The sequence below is a fragment of the Mustela nigripes genome, chromosome 4 (assembly GCF_022355385.1).
Source record: "Mustela nigripes isolate SB6536 chromosome 4, MUSNIG.SB6536, whole genome shotgun sequence".
NCBI classification, from domain to species: domain Eukaryota; kingdom Metazoa; phylum Chordata; class Mammalia; order Carnivora; family Mustelidae; genus Mustela; species Mustela nigripes.
Genome location: NC_081560.1, coordinates 45,831,517 through 45,852,075, shown reverse-complemented (window position 1 = coordinate 45,852,075; position 20,559 = coordinate 45,831,517). Strand labels below are relative to the sequence as shown.

The 20,559-nt window shown below is 36.8% G+C and overlaps 1 protein-coding gene across 5 annotated transcripts in view; it reads left to right on the top strand.

Annotated features, from left to right (window-relative positions):
* ZNRF2 (zinc and ring finger 2) overlaps positions 1–20,559 on the top strand; it is a 396,032-nt gene that overhangs the window by 87,392 nt on the left and 288,081 nt on the right. Inside the window, exons 4-5 of one of the 5 annotated variants that reach the window (XM_059396646.1) lie at positions 6,734–6,813; positions 9,831–11,103. The exons of the other annotated variants lie outside the window; for them this stretch is intronic. Of the exons in view, the coding sequence (XP_059252629.1) occupies positions 6,734–6,791 (58 nt within the window). The 3' untranslated portion in view covers positions 6,792–6,813; positions 9,831–11,103. Of the gene's footprint in view, positions 1–6,733; positions 6,814–9,830; positions 11,104–20,559 lie in introns of those variants that run through there. 5 annotated transcript variants of the gene reach the window in all.

The following is a 20,559-nucleotide window of genomic DNA, read 5'->3' as shown; positions in this document are numbered from 1 at the left end:
TAGAATTGAAAAATAATTGGAAAATTTTGTGGAAAATTTTACAGTCTTTGATTTAAAAATATAAATAGAACAGGCCATTTCCTTAAGAATATTACTATATTTCCAGTTCATTGTATTTTATATAATATATACTTATTATATATTATTAATTATATGTTATGATATATAGTAATTACCAAAATGATTCAAAGAGAAATAGAAAATATGAGTTGACTAATAACTATTACAAGACAAACCTTGAGAGGTGCCTGTGTGGCTCAGTTGTTAAGTAGTATCTGCCTTCAGCTCAGGTCATGATCTCCAGGTCCTGGCATCGAGGCCTGCATATCAGGATCCTTGCTTGGTGGGAAGCCTGCTTCTCCCTCTCCTACTTCCCCTTGCTTGTGTTCCTCTCTCCCTGTGTCTCTCTTTGTAAAATAAATAAATTTAAAAAAAAATTTTTTTTTAAAGACAAACCTTGAAAAACAAATATTAAAAAATTAAGACAAGACCTAAAAACAGGCCTACAAAGATGGTTTGACAACAGGTTCTACCAGACATCCAAAGAACACCATGTTAACAATTGTAAACACCTCAAATAGTAGGAAAAGATTGTAGGTTCTCCCACTTATTTTATGAAAATAGTATAAACTTGATACTAAAATCATAAGATGGGACACCTGGGTGGCTTAGTCGGTTAAGCATCTGCCTTTGGCGCAGGTCATGATCCCTGGTCCTGGCATCGAGTATTGCATCAGGCTCCTTGCTCAGCAGTGAGTCTGGTTCTCCTCCTGCTTGTGCTCTCTCTCTCTGACAAGTCTTTTTTTTTTCTTTTTTTAAGAGAGAAGCTTTTCTTTTTTTCCCTAGATTTTATTTATTTATTTGATAGATCACAAGTAGGCAGAGAAGCAGGCAGAGAGAGAAGGGGAAGCAGGCTCCCCACTGAAGAGAGAGCCAGAAGCGGGGCTCAATGCCAGGACCCTGAGATCATGACCGAAGCGGAAGGCAGAGGCTCAATCCACTGAGCCACCCAGGTGCCCCATGACAAATAAATCTTATAAAAATAAGTAAAATCAGACAAGACAAGTATAGGAAAGTAAATTAGAAGGCACTCTTATTTATGAACATAAATGCAAAAAATCCAAAAACATATTAGCAAACCAAATTCATCAATATATATCTAAAGTAATAATGCCTCATGACTAAATTAGATTTATGCTAGGAATGTAAAGACACTGTAAGATTAGAAAATCTAGGGGCACCCGGGTGGCTCAGTCAGTTAAGCCGCTGCCTTCATCTCAGGTCATGATCCTGGGGTCGTGGGATGGAGTCCTGCATTAGGCTCCTTGCTCAGTGGGGAGCCTGCTTCTCTCTGCCTCTGCCTGCCACTGTGCCTGCTTGTGCGCTCTCTCTCTCTCTCTCTCTCTCTCTCTGACAAATAAATAAACTAAATCTTCTTAAAAAGATGAGAAAATTTATATATATAGTATACCACATTAACAAAGGAGAAAGACCATATTTTCTCAACAAATGTGAGAAAACATTCAGAAAAACTCTATACTTAGGAATTAATGATTTCAAAACAAAAGCAAAGAATAGATGTTAGATAAATTATTAAAATTAAAGAATAAATGTTAGATAAATTATTAAAATGAATAAGAGGGGTACCTGGGTAGCTCGGTTGGTTAAGTGTCTGACTTCAGCTAGGTAATGATCATAGGGCCCAATGTTGGGCTCCCTGCTCAGAGGGCTCTCCCTCTGCTACTCCACAGACTCCTGTTCACTTGCTTGCTCCCTGTTTCTGTCTCAAATAAATAAGATTTAGAAAAAATTAATGAGAACTGAGGCGCCTGGGTGGCTCAGTCAGTTAAGCATCCAGCTCTCAATTGCAACTCAGGTCATGATCCTCAGGGTCATCAGATCAGGCCTCCCTGAGATGGAGCCTGCTTAAGATTCTCTCTTTCCGTCCCTCACCTTCTGTACACATATGTGTGTGCTCTCTCTTTTGCTCTCTTTCTTTAAAAAAAAGGAGGGGGAGATTAAGAATTTAGCAGGGTTGCTAGATTGGAGCTCAACATGAAAATTGGTTGCAATTATATATCCCAGTAAGAAAAAGGAAAATAAAACCTTTCTTTTAATAGAATAACAACATTAACAGCCACAAAACCTACAATAGCTATAAGCTGTGTTGAGAATATATCCTACAAAAGATACTCAAGATTTTAAAATTTCGCTGAAAGATACACAAGATTTAAAATTTGAGGTATACCATCTTGTGGATAGGAAGATTCCATGTCATAAAGATGTCACTTAACCCCAAATTGTGTAGTTAATATTATCCCATTCAAATCTCAGCTAGAGTTTTCATATAATTGGATAAGTGGATTCCAGAGTACACATGAACCAAAGAGTCCATATGGCAAGAACAGTCATAGTCAGGAAGAAGAAAGTGCTGGGGGAACTTGCCCTGTACAGACACATTTTAAGACTATTAGTTAAGACAAGTGTGGAAAGGGCATAGGAATAGAGTCCATAACCATTTGTGTGTATATGAGAGTCACCATAGCACAGGGTTGATAAAAGCATGGATTCTTGGGAGTTAAGCCTTCCTCATTCTGATCCCAGCCTCTCCACTAATTCATTGTGTGATCTTGGTCAACTTGTACTTAGTTTTTCCCTCCCCCAGTCTATAAAATGAGGTGGTAGTACCAACTTCATCAGGTTGTTAGGAGGTTTCAAATGAGTTAAATTTTAGAAAGTGCTTGCACATAATAGATACTACGTAAATAAAGTAAATGAATAAAAAATTGATTTGGCAGAGGTGCTACTAATAGCAAGAGAAAGAATGAATTCAGTGAATGGTACTGAGATCAGATGGTTACTGATGTAGAAAAACTGCCAACCCTTATTTTATAGTTGAAATAAGAATCAGTTCCCAACTGACTAAACATGTGCCTATGGAAATAAAAAATCAAAGTGTTAGAAAGAATGTAGAGAAATGTAGACCTCTTGGTGAGAAATAGTTTTAGGGCTAAGATACCCCCCCCCAATAAAAGCTTGAAAGAAAAGTTCATAAATTTGTATTAAAATTTAATACATTTTTGCATTGTGATACTAGAAAAAAGTAAAAGTAAACTAGACATCAGATTGAGGTTTTTTCCAGTACGTACAGCAATACTTTGTTGGTACAGTATCTGAAACAAGCTTCTCCTCCAACAGCCTTCTGTAATGCAGTTAGCTCGTTGCGGTTGGTGAGGGGGAGGACAGTGACGGTGTAATGATACGATCTTCATACTGGTTCATAAAGAATACTCAGCGCATTAGTGTTTGCTCTGTCAAATAAAACCAGGTGAAGGTCCATATGGAAGCAGGCTGTGGGAGAACACAGTGTTGGTATACCCTGTTTCATTGCACTTCATTTTATTGTGTTTCACAGATACAGAGGGGTTTTTTTTCTTTTTTTAAACAAATTTTAAGGTTTCTCACAACCCTGCCTAGAGCAGGTCTGTTGGCACTATTTACCCAACAGCATTTGCATACTTTCTGTCTTTGTGTCAAATTTTGGTAATTCCCAGTAATATTTCAAACTTTTTCAATAGTTGTTACAGTGATCAGTGATCATGGCTCATGAAAAGCTCAGATGGTAGTTAGCCTATTTTAGCAATAAAGTATTTCTAATTAGATTAATAAAATAAGTTTATTATAAATATAGATTAATTATGAGTATTTTTCTTTTAAATTCAGTTAGCCAGTATAATAGTACATCATTAGTTTCAGATACAGAGTTCAGTAATTCATCAGTTGCGTGTAACACCCAGTGCTCATCACATCCCATGCCTTCCTTAATGCCCATCACCCAGTTACCCCATCCCCCTCTTTTCCAGCAACCCTCAGTTTGTTTCCTAGAGTTGAAAGAGTCTCTCATGGTTTGTCTCCCTCTCTGATGACTTTCCATTGAGTTTTCTCTCCCTTCCCCAGTGGTCCGCTATCTTGTCTCTTACATTTAATTTTACACAAACACACACACACGATACGTATATGCACTGGAAAACAAAAAATGATTTGACTCCTTTTATTGTGATATTTACTTTATTGCAGTGTTCTGGAGCCCAGCCCCAGGATATGAGGGGTACCTAATACTATAATAGTATCCATCCCCCAAGCATTCTTACACCCAGTTCAGTTAGGCTACGGGCTTCACTTTGGAAGTGCTTGCTTACTTCATTCTTAGTTCTCAAATTGTGCATTGGGCCTTTGTCCCCATATTAATACTAATCCTTCCTTAGTCCTCTTTTTTAAGTGATCTCTATACCCAGTGTGGGGCTTGAGCTCTCAGATCCATAGTCCCCTGCTCCACTGACTGATCCAGCCAGGCACCCCCTTCCTTAGTCCTCTTTATGTCAAGCTGACTTCACCCTCGGTTTAAAAAAAATCCTATATTTACAGTGGTATTTTATTTATCTGGAACAAACACAGCTTTGTTCTGGTTACAAGGTTGTATTGTTTGAGTGTATGATTTTATAGAAAGCAATGCTCATCAGAAATGTGTATACGACATTATAGCTGAAGTATTTGGATAATAACTTCCTATAAACCTAGAAGAAAAAGACAAAACAGAAAATTTGTCAAAAGTTTTTAAGAGTCAATTCAGGGGAAAAAAAAAAACCCCAGATGGCCAGTAAACACACAGATGTAAGTTGGTATACTTGGTGAATAACTCTGTCACAGTTGTGCACTGTATATATTCTACACTCAGTCATTGCACTCCCAAGTGTAAGCCCTGGGGGGAATTCTTGATCTTATGCTCTACAATAGTGCTGCTACTAGGTGTGCAGGTCCAGGGTGAAATAAACAGCTCATGGATTAGCACTGTGTGTGTGGGCCACTCTTTGAGTAGCCCAGCTCTGAGAGACATGTGTAAAAATGTTCATAGCATCATTGAAAGTATCAGGAATGGACACATAAATTGCAATACGGTTGTATTTATGGGAGATTATAATGATAATTTCTCAGTGTGAGTCAGAATTACACATGGCTTGTAAAATAAGTACCCATTTCAATCACATAAGTACAGTGAGTTGTTAATATATCTGGAGTATTTTGTTCAATACTTCTTTTTTGAGTTGGGCGGCAAGGGTAGAGGGAGGGGAGAAAGAGAGAATCCCAAGCAGACTCCAGGCCTAGTGCAGAGATGGACATGGGGCTCAGTCTCACAACCCTGAGATCATGACCTGAGCTGAAATCAAGAGTTGGACGGTCAACCAACTGAGCCACCCAAGCGCCTCTGTTCAGTACTTCATTTAAGGGATGTTTCGGTAGACCAGGGGACCACTAGAGCCAAGTGAGTAGGATAGAATGCAGGCTAAAAAGCCAGCGTAGGCATGGTTATTTAGACAACAAAAGTCTAAGTGGCAACAAATTATTTTAGATATTTGAAAGAATATTGGGTGAATGAGATACTTTACCCGTTTTCCTTTTAATTTCATCCATTGTTTTTACCCACCAAACTATCCTATCAGAGTATGAGAATGATACATAATAATTTTGTCTGTAAGCATATTGGCCAGGCCTTCAAGGTTTGTGGCATTTGTAAATTTGACATGTGTCAACTATGAGAATGTTGAGCAGTTTGCATTCTGCTTGGGTAACTTCCTAGTTGTTGGACAAGTTACTTAACCTTATCAAGGCCTTACCATTTATCACAGTGAACTAGAACTTTCTGCAGCGATGAAAATGTTTCATATCTCTGCTGTCTTGTAGAATAGCCAGTAGCTATGCATGTGGCTCTTGAGCTCTTGAAATGTGGTAGTGTGACTGAGGAACTGCATTTTTCTTTTATTTAATCATATTTAAATTGTCACATGTGGCTTGTGGCTATTGCATTGAACAGTGCAGATCTACAGTGAGGATAATTATATGCACCCTAATATTTAGCTTCTAATAAGGTCATGAAATACTTTATAAATTGGATGATTGTGTATTTATATGTGTATGTATTGTAGAGTGGGATAGAATTAAATAAAGGGCTATAGGTGCATGTGAGTATTGAAATACAGTCTCTTAAAAGATGCAGTAATGTGAAGAGTTAGAATTTATTTATTTATTTATTGAAGATTTTATTTGACAGACAGAGATCACAGGTAGGCAGAGAGGCAGGCAGAGAGAGGAGGAAGCAGGCTCCCCGCTAAGCAGAGAGCTGGGATCATGACCTGAGCCAAAAGTAGAGGCTTTAACCCACTGAGCCACCCAGGCGCCCCAAGAATTAGAATTTAAAAGCTGTTTTTGATTACATTGATAGGTACATGAACAGACTGATATTTACATGAATGAATATTTTGAAGAGAAAAATGTCCAGATTTGTCACTTAATTTTGAATACTGGTAAAGTGGTTAGTTCTTTAGATTTTCTTTTGGTAATGGTTCTATTTAAACTTTAAGTACTTTAATTTTACAAAGATTATTTCCTTAACTGCTCTGAATAATGAAAATGTGGGATGCCTGGCTGGCTCAGTCCGAAGAGGATGCCACTCGATCTTAGGGTCATGAGTTTAAGCCCCAAGTTGGATATAGAGAGTACCAAAAAAAAAAAAAATGTAATAAACAGGCCTTATCTTTTACTTACATATGCCAAATATTTAAAATACTGAATTTTTTTCCCTATAAATATATACTAAGGTCAAGAAAGAGTTTTTATTATGGCTGTTATATCAATAATTAATAAGTGTTTCAATTTTTCTGGTTTTGTTCTTTTCTAGCTGCATAGATGAATGGTTTGAAGTAAATAGATCTTGCCCTGAGCACCCTTCAGATTAAGCATCAGCTTCCTGTTTTATAGGTAATTTTCTCTTTTTCTGTTTTAATTGCTTTTTAACTTGTTACCTAAGTTCTACATTCTCAGCCACCATTTTTAGTCATTCATTTATTGAAGCATGCCCATGTGTGTGTGTGTGTGTGTGTGTGTGTGAATGTGTGTGAGTGTCCATCCCAGACACTGTTAGGTAACCATGTAAAAAACTCACATGAAAAGATAAATAGGAAGCAACTTTTTGATTCCTGAAGAAAGTCACGTATTGACTAAGTTCTCCATTCTTGGTACTTTAAAACACATATAATTTTAGTTTAAAGCTTAAATCCATGAAACATATGGTTGGTATAAACTTCATACATGTACTACACATATGTACATATTAGCATATATTACCCCATTTTTCCACTAAGAAATCTGAGGGCCAAAGTAGTTAATTTCATGACTTCAAGAAGCAGTATGCACAGTAGCCTCGGGCATGCATTTAGGAACAGAATTAAATTCTATATTCTTATTCCAAACTTGAGGGGTATGTTCTTAGGTAATGCAATATAATAGTATAATTCTAATCATAATAATTAGTTAACATTCATGTTGTATTATTACATACCAGGCATTGTTCTAATAAGCATTTTACATCTATTAATAACTTAAACTAATTGTTGTAGCAACCTTTTGAGCTCAAGACTCTTGCTATCCCTTTTCCCATTATACAGATTGAGGAAACAGAGTTAGAGGTTACAAAACTTGACTTGTCAAGCTAGTTCTTTGGTAGAATTGGGATTCGAACTCAGGCATATTGGTTGCAAAGATTGTGTTCTTAGCTATTTTGCTATAATTAGGTAGGGGCATTTTCTTGGGAGAAGTTTCATCATGTTCTCATTCATTCAGTTTAATCTTGTACCTTACTATCCTCAGCATGTTACATAGTGCCTGTTTATACAGTAGGAGGAAAAAAGAAAAAAAAAAGAATTCTAAACCGAGTACAGAATTTGTTTTGCTCTGCTGATTTAGCTTACTCATTATCCTGCATTATCTGAAAATGTCCAGTGAATTGAATGATAAACTCCCTTGACAATTGCTCTTTTCCATATTCTGTGGAGTGAGTGAAATGACATCATTTATTTAGCTTTGTGGAAAAAAAAAAACAGTTAATTGATATCTTTGTATATATGAAAAGCTTTTTATGAGAAGACTTGCAGAAATGACATATAGTATTGGGTTTTTACATCCAGGAAGAACATTTTAGCCAATCCTGGAATTGTTTCAGGAGTTGGAGCCTCTGTGTTCAGAGACCTAAGACAGTAACTGCCAATAGTTTTTTCTGAATGGCTAAGACTAAAGACAGGAAACTGGAACGATCATTGTCCTTAATGAGGATAATTCAGTAGCAGCAGATTAGAGTATTGACAGAGGAGATTTGAGGTCACCTAATAGCCCTTATAGCAACTGAAGTAAGAACTGCAGCAAGAAGGGAGACCTCTGTCACAACTGCGGTAGGGTTCTGCATGGGAAATGGGTGCAAGAAGACTATCAGCTCTGAACCTTTTACCATGAGGTGATTCAGATCAGACCGTGACATGTTGGAAGTATGAATTGGTTTAAGACTTCTGTGTAAAAGAAGAGTGGCCATGGAGTGATATTTTGAGTATATGAGCAGGTATGTTTTTATTTCACTGTGAACAGGTTTTTTGAAGAGGAGGATGCTTGGAATATCTTCAGTGTAACCTTATGTCTGGGCCAATAAACTAAAAGTATGGCTAAAATTATAGAAGGATTTAAAGAGAAGGACTAAAAACCTATGCTAATAACATGAAATTTTTATCTTAATATTTTACATACCAAGGTAATATGTCTCAAGTTTTCCACCTATAGGTAAAATGTGTCTTTTAGAAGCAGTAAACTTTTTTATGTGAGGTGGGATTTTATGGTTATAAAAATGTTTTTATTTCATGATCCAGTCAGCTAAATTTTTCCTTTAGTGTTACAATGAGCTTATGGGCTTTAAGGGACATGTGTCGCATCTCATAGTCTGTGCATGTTGGTTTTAAGCAGCATTTCAGTTTCCTTATGCGTCAGTGTTATCTTTTTATTGATTTTTTAAAAATATATATATATACATATATATATATATATTGAACCTTAGTTCAGTGGCAGCGGCCCTTACAAATCTACAAGTCAGTGGAATCTCCTGCATCTTAAAGTCCTTTTTACAAATTTACAGATGTAGAATATCTTCACTCAAGTGTTTGCTTCAAGTTCTGACTGCTCTTACTTGTCAGGTGATAAATTCCTCCCATCCCTTTTGCTGTCTCAGATTAAACCTGTGGGTTTGAAGAGGATTTACTGTTGCTGAAAACATGTTTTGTTTTGTTTTGTTTTCCCCCAAAGATAATTACTTTTTTGCCAGGGAGAATGCACAAGCAAATGGAGTGGCAGGCAGAGGGAGAAGCAGGCTCCCTGCTGAGCAAGGACCCTGATGAAGCCAGGACTCAGGGATCATGACCTTAGCCGGAGGCAGACGCTTAACCCACTGAGCCACCCAGGCATCCCTGTTGTTAAAACATTAAAAACAACAACAACAACAACAAAACCCATGACATATAGCAGCAGCACATCTAGCATTTGTGATGTTCTTCAGCACAAGAATTTAATGGACAGCCCAAAATAGATACACATAACAATCTAAGGTTTTGATTAGTTAGGAAATTGTTCACTATTTTAAGTGGAAGTTGTTAGTTGGAGAAAGATTAATAGGTGGTGTGTAGGTGTTGCGTGTTGTCTGTTTTCTGTACTCTGGTGTGGTCTTTGTTGTGGAGGGAGAAAACGTGTTATGTGGTGGCTATTTTTTGTAACTGTTCTAAGCTTGAATTGGTCCTTCTCTCCTTTATTTTGCAGAACACTAATTTTAGGAGTTTTTAAGAATAGTAAGTGTATGATAATGGATAGCCACCAAAGCAGTGTTCATGGGGAAATGGGTGTTGTATTTTGATTGGTGTCAGTACTGTGAACCACTGCTTAAACCTAATGCATCTGCTTCCACACAGGTTTTCTTGTCTTTCCAAGATGCTTGAAAAACTGAGAGGATATGAGGATCTGTCTCTGGAAAAAGAAAAAACTGCAGGCATACTCAGCCAGAAATCTGAGTTCTGTGAGACTTGGTAATGCAGAGATGGACAATCATACAGGGGGATAACCCTGCTAAAGAGAGGACAGTTGCCACAGAACTCAGTGTACCAAACATGCATATAAAGGACACACAGGGATTTTGAAAATGCTGCACATCCCTTAATAGTCATCTACATAGGTAACACTGATAAACATTTTGTATTCAGACGCCAAAGTTAACTGATTTAGAAGTTGATTTTATTAAGTTCTGTAGAGCTGCACAACTAGTTGTGGTTTGACTTGGTTTTAAGTTGGGGGTCACTTTATTTTTCCCCAACACGATGTTTCTGCATTCATCTATTCTTAAACTGAGGACCGCATAATGTACTTCTTATAAATTAAAGTCTTAAATGTGAAAACAAGAAATGTAATCAAGCAGTAAAACATTGTCTGAATGTAGACCATGATCTCAAGTTCTTCTATTTTTTTTCCCCCAAGAGTGGAAAATAGACTTCTGCATAGGAGAGCTAAAATATGTTAATATTTGAAATTAAAGGTGTAACAGTACCAGAATGCAGTCCAAAGAGTAAATCAGGTTACATAGTTATATTTTAATGAACTAAATCTAAGATTGTCGATTGAATTGCAATTTGTTAAATCTATTATTTCCTCCTAAGTAAAACCGCTCAATAGTTAATCAGTAATGAATCATCTTGCAGCTATGCAACTTTTTAAAAAAATACAAATTACCAATTTTAAGTGCTGCCAGCTATAATAACTTTGTTTTAACGGGTATTTTTATTTGTTCTCTTCATGTAACTATTTTATTGTGCTTTGCATCTCCAGACAGTTTTCCCACATTTGGATAGAATGTTTAGCAGGTTGTAAACTTCGTAACTTATGAAAAGGGTAAAATAAAATTTTCTTGAATGGAACTTGGAATAATTTGAGGGACATTTTATATACTTTTAAAAATCAGAATTTAATCGGGATGCCAGATTTATAGCAATTTGCATCTTTAATTTTCCAGATAATCTGGAAGGTAGTGTTTGATAAATGATTTTTTAAAGCAAATATGAAGATTTTGTTAATTTATAATTTATTAATGTGTTATTACTGTAATTGAAAATGTTATAGAGACTTTTAAATTCAGTCTTGTGTAGAAAGAAATGTATTAAGCAAAATTATGTGAATAAATATTCCCATAAAATACATCTGAATGGTTAAAAAATACTGGAAGAGAGCTATCAGGGCTACAATAGTGAATGTCCTTTTTTTTTTTTAATATAAAAAGATACCAATAAGTAGATCTCATATTTTCAATATATAGGGAAAATGTTATCAGTGAACATTTAAGCAGTGCACTTTACTTGGTATTATTGAAAGCTGCACAGTACTGTTTCCTTATTTTAAACTTTAAGTATTTGCCTTTCTATTCAATGCTGTTATTCTTATTCTCAAATTTTTTCCCTATTTCTGGTTCTGTTTTCATATTTTTTGAAAGGGCACGTACAGGAGCAAATTGCTGCTACCCAGAAAAATTAGTGTTTTAGAAGCAATTAAAAAAGTTTTTCTTTGCTTTCTGTGTGATTCTAGACCAGATAACATTTTCCCTAAAGTTATGCTGTGAAATGCCTTTTGTTATGCTGCAGTTGACAGAAGCATCCAAAATCTTGGTTGTGACAGTGGACAACATGGTTTCATAGGTGCTTTTTAAAACAGTTATGGGAAATACTCTTGCCTCAAGGAAAATATTCTTTCCCTAAATTTTTTCCTATTATCATGAAATCTTAATACGAATCCATGTTGCTTCACATTTTTAATTTTGTAAGCTTTCACACGTACACACATACCCAGTCACCCCAGGAAAAGCCTCTTAGAATATTCTGTGAATAATTCATTTTTTTCTACTACTGGTATATTGTATGATGGTAAGAATTGTTTGTTGTCTTCCATTCTTGAAGGCAGAGATTGACTCTGGCTGTGGTAATTACCTATTAATATTTTCTTGGAATTTGATTTTCTGATACAGTTTACTCTTTGGCTTTTTAATTTTATTAAGTTTTAAGTTTACGTCCTTTTCCTTCTTTCTGTCCCGTCCTGCACCCTCAGTCTCTTGCTCAGCCTCAGACTGTCCCAGGATTCTGCACCGCGGCTGCTACAGGGCAGGCTCCTGTGTTGTAGAAGAAAGTTAAGTGTTTATTTGTGTTGAGTGCTACTCGATTATTAATACTTGTCTAGGGAAGTTTTTACTTAAGGTCTGTTTATAGCAATCCCTTTTTTGTTAAAATAGACAAAGCTTGGCATTTTTCCTTTAAGTTTGGTCTCTTGTCAATGATTCCCTAAAAAGAAGAATTTAGAAATTGAAAAGAAAATGTTTTTAATAGCCCAGATACTCTGGTGTTTATTCAGAGTCAAAGTTACTACTCTGGAAAATATTACAATATTCTACATAATGTCACTTATGACATTTGTAAATCTGTATGTGGACACTGAATAGTCTAAGTAGGATATAAAAATCACACCAGATATATTTACATATGTAGCTTGAAACTACTGACAACTGAATATCATGGAGACAAAATAAAGATCAAAAACCTAGACATAAAGTTGGTGGTAGCTTTCTAGAATCTTTGTAAATCTTTGTTTTCCAGTAAGATTGCACTTACATACTTAGAAAGCGGTATGTTCTGAAATTTCACTTTAGTGCCACTCTTCATAATGGGTTTATTGTCAATTTTGACTCATTTGTTCTGGCTTTTTTGGGTTTTATTGTTTTTGCCAGAATGTATAAGAGACAGTAAGATTATTCTATCCTACTTTTGACTCTCTGCCAGAGAAATTAGACTAAACTGCATCTTAATCTGTGTTTTTAAGATCTGGTTATAAATCGGATATAGATCGTATTTTAAGAGCAGTGTTTGTGATTGAAATATAAATAATGGTTTCTAGAACTACATTTTTGGGGGGTGAGTGATAGCTGAACATTTAAAAGGCCAGGTTGTTAACTGTCGCATGCTATATGAGTTCTGGTTTCTCAGTGCAAGTTTTACATTTATTTTAAATGTTTCACTGTTACTTCAGTTCTCACGCACTAAACACTATTAGAATGTAGCCCAAAATGCCTGAGGGTGTGGCACTGTCAGCATATTTGCAATATGTATTTTGAAAAGATTTCAGGTTAAAAATGTATTTGTGAAAATGGTAGATTTCCTTTTCAAAGCTCATTTTAATTTCTATTTTGGGTATAGTAAAGTTTAAGAGCAGTTGTTTAAATGAACTACTGTATAGAAAGACTAAGAGATACTTCTTTAAATGACAAAGACAGTAAATTAAATGTAAATATTACCTAATTTTATTTACAAACTTGGAGAGTTGAGGAAGGGAAATTTCTTAACGATAAGCTACTACATTTGAACAAAGCATGAGACTCTTTCTAAATACTCAAGAATAATTGAATTTCCTATCTAGTTGATATCTATATTATGCATCAATAGTGGTATCCAACCCATCTTATTTTTTCCATAGAGGAAGTTCCCATATACATCAGATTATTGGGAACTTTGTAAAACTGCATAGAGATAAATGTTGCTTATTAATTGTGAGTACAGTTTGTTAGTTGCAGGAAATCTTCTAGTTCATTGGGGCCATTTTCTTGCAGTTGGATCTATCCTGAGGTGAACTCAATACATACAGACAATGTATTAAATGTGAAGTGTCCCTTGTTCTTGTAGAGATATTTAAAAAAAAAAAAAAAATTCCAGCATGCCAGTATTTTGTCTTTGGCCTATCACCCCATACCCCTTTTTTTTGAAGTGTGTAACTTTGGTTTTTTTCTTTGCTATATTGTGAATAACAATAGTTAAATTATCTGGTTTTTTGTCTATTTTTCTTCTCTATATCTTTTCATTCTGAAACAAAATTACTTCTTTGTCTTCTTTAGAGGAAGTTGCTACTTGGTATACTCCTAGTGGTGATTCTTAAGTGGGGAACAACTGAATGGGTGAAATTTTGATAATGACTAACCCAGCAGTGCTTTGAGTGCCATAGTCTATGAATGCTGTGTGTAAGCTAGGAACCTGAATGTTGTTTTTAAATTACAGAATTCCTGAATTGAGTGGGAAATACCTAGAACTAAAAGCATTAAAGGAAACCAGAAAATGTTAATATTAAGTTTTAGCTGAAACACTAAGTTTTAACTGAAACACTGAATAGCAACACTGAATACTGTAGAAATGCACTTGCTATACTTAGGGGAGTTCGTATATTTTCAGATATTTAAGCCATCATTCATTTTAGACCAGCGTCTAATAATAAGATAAATTTCTGGTTTCTTGTTCGTAGAGAAGCAAAGAGCAATATGGCATATACCCACATCCCGAAATAAAGGAAAAAATATTGTAATATCTGTTAACCAACATTGACATTAGCTCTACCCTAGACTGAGGCATCTATCCGGACCCCAAGTCTTAGAATAAGTGACTGATTTCTCCTATTAAAAAATTTTATGCCTGCCTTTTTTATTTGATGTGCTGAGATTGATAGCTACCAATGGTTTATGTTTATAAACTAGTTCTGCTTGTTCTCTCTTACCAGTGAACCTGGCACTAGCATTTTGTAAAGGTTACATTTTAGTCAACAGCATTTTGGACACCTGTGTGCGTATGATACAGTTAACCCTCTAGGGAGGTAAAAAGAGATTTTGCAATTTGATGATGGTATTGGTCTTTATTATTAGAATCCATTATACTTTACTTCTTTGCAATGGCTTGAGTATCAGTTTTTTTAGAAAATCACAGTAATAATATTTACTTCATTGCTTTGTTCATGGTTTCAAAAGTGACTCTTCTGTAATACCTCTTACATTCCTCTATTAGAAAGTATTTTCCTGTTAAATAAGATTATCAAAAGCATCCATCACAAGAAATTTAGAAAGTGTACTAGGAGTAACTTATATTGGTGAGTCATAAACTAAGATGGAACGATTCATTACTGACATTTTAATAAAATTTCCAAATGATGTTGCCATATTATCCTGCTATTTAGAAATAGAAAATAAGAGAATGTTTTTAGGGAAATGCATCCTATCCACTGTAATATCTAGAACTTGACAGCATGTTACAGTAAAATTGAGAATTATCTGCTGAATGGTTACCATGAATTAACTGATGTCACAGTTTATTTTTGTATACCTATTAAGTTAAAAGTCTAAAATAGCTTGAGAAATGATGCGGTGGTAGTGAATGAAGAGTTCTTTATTACCATAACCATAAGTAAAAATGTACTTTGGAATTTCTAATGTGAAACCTACTTGTAAATTTTTTAATTGAAATATGGTTGTAGTAGAGCTATTAAGTTTTGGGAAGGAATGGTCTGTTAATGTGTGATCATAACTTTTAAACTTGAGATTGTATTTGGTAATACTGTGTTTTTAATTAAACAGAGGAGTACTTAATCTTTTGAAGCACAGTTTTCATGATGCAGGAGGTATTGAGCTTTGTAGCAGAGCGGTAAGGAACATGGGTTCTGAAGCCAGACTGCCTGGATTGCTATCTCTTTTCACTTGGGCGAGATGCTTAACTTCTCTGTGCCTTCTTCCTTTGCCTATAAAATGAGGTGAAACTACTGCCTACCTCAAGATTATTGTGAGGCTTAGTGGGGAAAGTACATGCATGCATCAGACACACAGTAAATAATAATGTTAGGGGTTATTAGAGACAATAAAAGTGTTTGTGCTCATCCATGAATAAATAATTTTTGTTATTCTCCGCAGTCATGAGGTAGAAGAGTAATGTCTTGGACTTTAGCTGATGAGTTTAAGAAACCTATGTATAGGGCGCCTGGGTGGCTCAGTGGGTTAAGCCGCTGCCTTCGGCTCAGGTCATGATCTCAGGGTCCTGGGATCGAGTCCCGCATCGGGCTCTCTGCTCAGCAGGGAGCCTGCTTCCCCCTCTCTCTCTCTCTCTCTGCCTGCCTCTCCATCTACTTGTGATTTCTCTCTGTCAAATAAATAAATAAAATCTTTAAAAAAAAAAAAAGAAAGAAACCTATGTATATAATAGAAGACATTGTGGGTTCTGTTCTTCCTTCCTTCTCAGATCTAGAGATCATCTGTCCCAGCTTATGTATTAAGCATACTTGGTTCTGTGGACTGTTAGGGACCAAGAATATGGCAGTCTAAGATAGCTAACCTCTAAGACCTTAATCTTCAGTGTGGGAAGCAAATAAGTAAGCAAGCATGTAATAAAGAGTAATAATTGCTGTTACAGATATGTACACAAGGGACAGTGGGGGGGTAGTGAGGAAGGTCACTGAATTAGGCAATGGAATGATGAAACAAAGTCTTTAAGAACAAATAGATCACACATAACACCAGGAAATGTGGATAAAAGGACACGTGCAGTGGAAGGTTTGGTAAGGGTATTGCTAAGGCAGAGAAGCATAGCACATACAAGCAGGACATTCTTGGAGAATTGCCCTGCCCAGAGAAGTAAGCAGGTGACAAAGCACGATTGGAGGATCTGAGGCGGGAAAAGGACAGTCAGATTTACTCATCAGATTTACTCAAAAGATTAGAGAGGAATGAAACTAGAGGCAGAGGGACTTTGTTAGATAATGTAGCAGTTCAGGCTAAATAATGGAGAGTCAAAACTAAGGAATGACAATAGGGAAAGGAAAGATGAAGAACTTAAAAATTTAGAGAGGGAAAGGAACTCAGCTTGGTAATCATTTACACATGGGGGATGAAAGACCAGACCAGGACAACTCCATCTGTACTTTTCTCCATGTTATGAAAGATTGAGTTTTAAGACTGATTCCTGAGATTTTCCTTTCTGGGCTTTTTGTCTAGGACCATTTCCATTATACCAGTCTTCTCAGCCACTCGGAAGCTATGTCGGAAGGGTATTTGTAGAAGTTGGTATACAGGAAAGATGGGTGCTACTTTGTAGTAGGTGGGTTAGGTTAAGCTAGAGGAGGACCGGAGAGGTTTATTAGTTCCTGGAAGGCTGTGGTTGCCAGTGGGTGCTTCATGATTATCTTTGTTTAGTGAAGGACAGGAAAAGAGGACTGATAAGCTTCTATTTAGTACCTGGAGAAGCAGCAGAAACCCTGGGATGTCCTTGTATTATATTAGGTCAAGGAGTCTGTTTCTCTCACAGATTCCCTAATCTAATACAGCATATCTCTGAGGACACCAGACTTATCACAGGTTTCTCGGAATTGGTTCAAAGATAGACCAGTAGTTAACTTGGAACTTCCTAGACCAGGAATTCCTACAAAGCAAGGCAGTTAGAATAATAGAAACTTAATACCTTAGAGAGAATTGTCCTGAAATGGAAAAACAAAAGAACAAACCCCTTATATTCAAAAATATATTTGCATGATTTAAGATTTGACTTCTCACATAAAGTGAAAATCCTTTTTCTGCAGTACCTTAATGATGCTGTAATTATAATACCATTGTTAAATTCTGCCAGATAGTGCCTTATTCCTCTGGTTCTTCCCCCATGAACTTAAGAATTCAGTGTTTATTATTTTATGAGAGTTAAAAAGGACCTGACCAAAAAAATAACTTCCTAACAAAGTCAGTTCGAGACTTAAATTCTTTCTGATTGGCTTGATAATTTAGTAGCTGGGTGACTGAAAGCAAACCTGTATACTACTAGCAATGCATATTTATATTTCAGAAAAATATCAGATAACTGTATGTCATGAACCTTTTAAAGTAGCTCATTTATAAATGAAAGTGTTACTAAATCTGTAAATGTTAAGGATATTTATTACCTTTTTAGAGGATCTCCAACAAGGGAATCAGCATACAGTTCTTTGTTTGGAGTTCAGACATTGCAAAGGCAAGGTCTTCGTGGGGTATTTAAATATCTAGACTATTGTCATTTTAGCACATAATTGGTATAAAAATCATCAGTGAGATGTTTTTATATCTTTCTTCAGATTTTGAAGTCTGATGTATATTATAGCACATCTGTATTTGGAAATAGACACGCTTTAAGTACTCAAGAGCCATATGTGACCAGTGGCCAGTAGGTCTAGATGAGTCTGGAAGGTTGGTTTTCTACTTCATCTATCATCCTAAATATATTTTTTAAAAGATTTTATTTATTTATATGACAAAGAGAGATCACAGTAGACAGAGAGGCAGGCAGAGAGAGAGAGAAGCAGGCTCCCTGCTGAGCAGAGAGCCCGATGCGGAACTCGATCTCAGGACCCTGAGATCATGACCTGAGCCGAAGGCAGTGGCTTAACCCACTGAGCCACCCAGGCGCCCCTATCCTAAATATTTTTGAAGGTCTTGTAATTCCAACTTGTTAAAGACTTTGGTCTCTGAAAGTTAATTAGGTTTATACATGAGCAAAGCTGGTCCTCTTTTGTTACTAAACTGAGTCAGAGTTTCTTCATTTTGTCCTGGAAGTACCTTGAAAAGGTGGATTATTTAAGGAATCCTCTTTATTTGCTCTCACAGATGCTACTGGCTTTTATTATGACTACAGTGTTGGTAAAGATGCACAAGCTCTGAATGAGTCAGTGTTAGAGATAGGAGTTGGTGTGTTTGTGGCAACCAACAGGAATTGTGAGCTGTGCTGATGAATAGCTCTAGTCCAAGGTGTCCCCTGCGTAGAGCCCTGTGGGAACAGTTGCTGGAGTTTCAGGCCTTACAGGAGTAAACTTTGTACCACATCCATGCTTAAACTGCTAAACTTGTCCACCAGACCCTCGTGCACAAAACCGAGACTTCCAAATCCAGCTTTGAGAGCCACCAGTGGTGAAGTCTGAGCTGTCTTCAGTAAGCTGCTCCCTGCTTTGTGTGGGGGTTATGTGTTCAAGGGCACTGTTGAAGGGAGTCAGCAGTGGAATTGCCAGGGAGCTTGGTCACAAGGACGCTACACCGGGGGAAGACAGGTATAGTGCACTCTTCAGCTTCGGATCTCTGCAAATCAGTAATCCCTAAAACTTCGCCGAAGATAAGATCTGCTTGGGAGGCAGGAAGGGAAGACAATTTTTTAAAAAGATATTAAGGCCTTGACCCCCCCGCACCAGAGAGTCTGAGTTCATTGTTGCAGTGTGGTCCTGTTGCACTGCCAGTCTACAAGTTGATCTGGTGTTTTCTTAAATGTACCCCAGATGGGGTGCCGGCCCTTGATTGAGGAGGGGAGTGCCAAGCATGTCCTAGAGCTTTACAACTAAAGTCGAGCTACAGTTCTCTTTCCTTACAGCTTACAGCTCTTTTTGAACGAGCAGACTGTTCTGTCATTACCCATTCTTCCCAACTCTGTGGTTCATAGAATAAACTGCCTGTTCCAGCCAAGCTGAGATCCTTGGTTGGTTGGTTTGTTTTTTCCACTTTGCTCACCAAAGTTTGTAAATTGCTAAAAGTCCTTTCCAGAACTCAGCTCCAACAAATCAAAAGCTTTTTAGCTTTCAGGGTCATGTTGCTTCCTTTGACTTTATTTAAAACAAACAAAAACCAAAAAAAAAAAAAAAAGAGAGAGAGAGAAAACACCTTTGACGTCAAAGTTGAGCAATGGTGTCTTGGTTTTGCTTCTTGTGTCTCCTATTGAAGCAGCAGCTCCAGTGAGTCACTGAGTCAGTTGCCACAAGCAACCAGGAACGAAAGGCATGAAAAATGCAGCAGTTAATAATTCAGAGATAGCATTCTGTTACATTCAGAACAATCACTAGAAAGACACTGTACAGGAGTAGTTGTGTGATTTCCATTCCATTTCCTTTGATTTCCACTTAATCTTGGTCATCTTGAAGTTGTCTTAGCCTGAAGACTGTGTGGGAGTTAACTTGAACTGGAATGGCAGAGTGAACTGAAGTGTGGGTTCATTTAGCATATATGTATTGAACGTTGGATAGAAGTATGGTACTGTGTGAGGGACACTGTACACTGTACACTGATGCGGAAAAGAGTTTCTGCCCTTACAGAGCTTACGGTTCCATATTTTTAGCAAAAGCTGGTGATGAGGCATGGTGTAGCAAATATATAAATAACATGGTATGTGAAACCTAGTTCTTGAATAAGCATTTGTGTCAGATCTTTCAAGGCGTAAGATTAATTTAAAGTCACTGGAAACTACTTTCTGTGACTGTGCCTCTGTTAACAGTTTCCTGCTGACGCCAGACCCTCGTATGTGTCAGTGCCGCTAAACAGGTGAAAACAGCTGAGAGCTCTACAAACACTAGGATTGCAGGAGAAACAGCCAGGCAGACTTGTTAGCTCATTTCCATATTTCAGAGGCCTGTTTCCTCAGTAAGAATGGTGATACAGTTCTAATCAGATTTTTTTTCTTCACAGCTTTTTAAAAGCCACTCCAGTCAGTTATAATTTATATACAGCAACATTCATCGTAAGTGTACAGTCTGATGAGTTTGGGTACATACATACACCTGTGCAACTATCAACACCACAACTGAGATTGAGAACATTTCCATCATCCCTCAAAAAGTACCACAAACCCCCATATGCCCAGTTCCCACCCATCCATCCTCTACCCCTAGGCAGCCATTGATCTGCTTGTGTCACTGTAGATTAGCTGCGTTCAGCTTGTCCTTTATTTGTGGAAGGCTTGTTTGCTCAGCCTGTCTTGTGAAGAGGCATCAGTGTTACTGCTTGAATCGGTTCTTTTTTATTGCTGAGTAGTATTC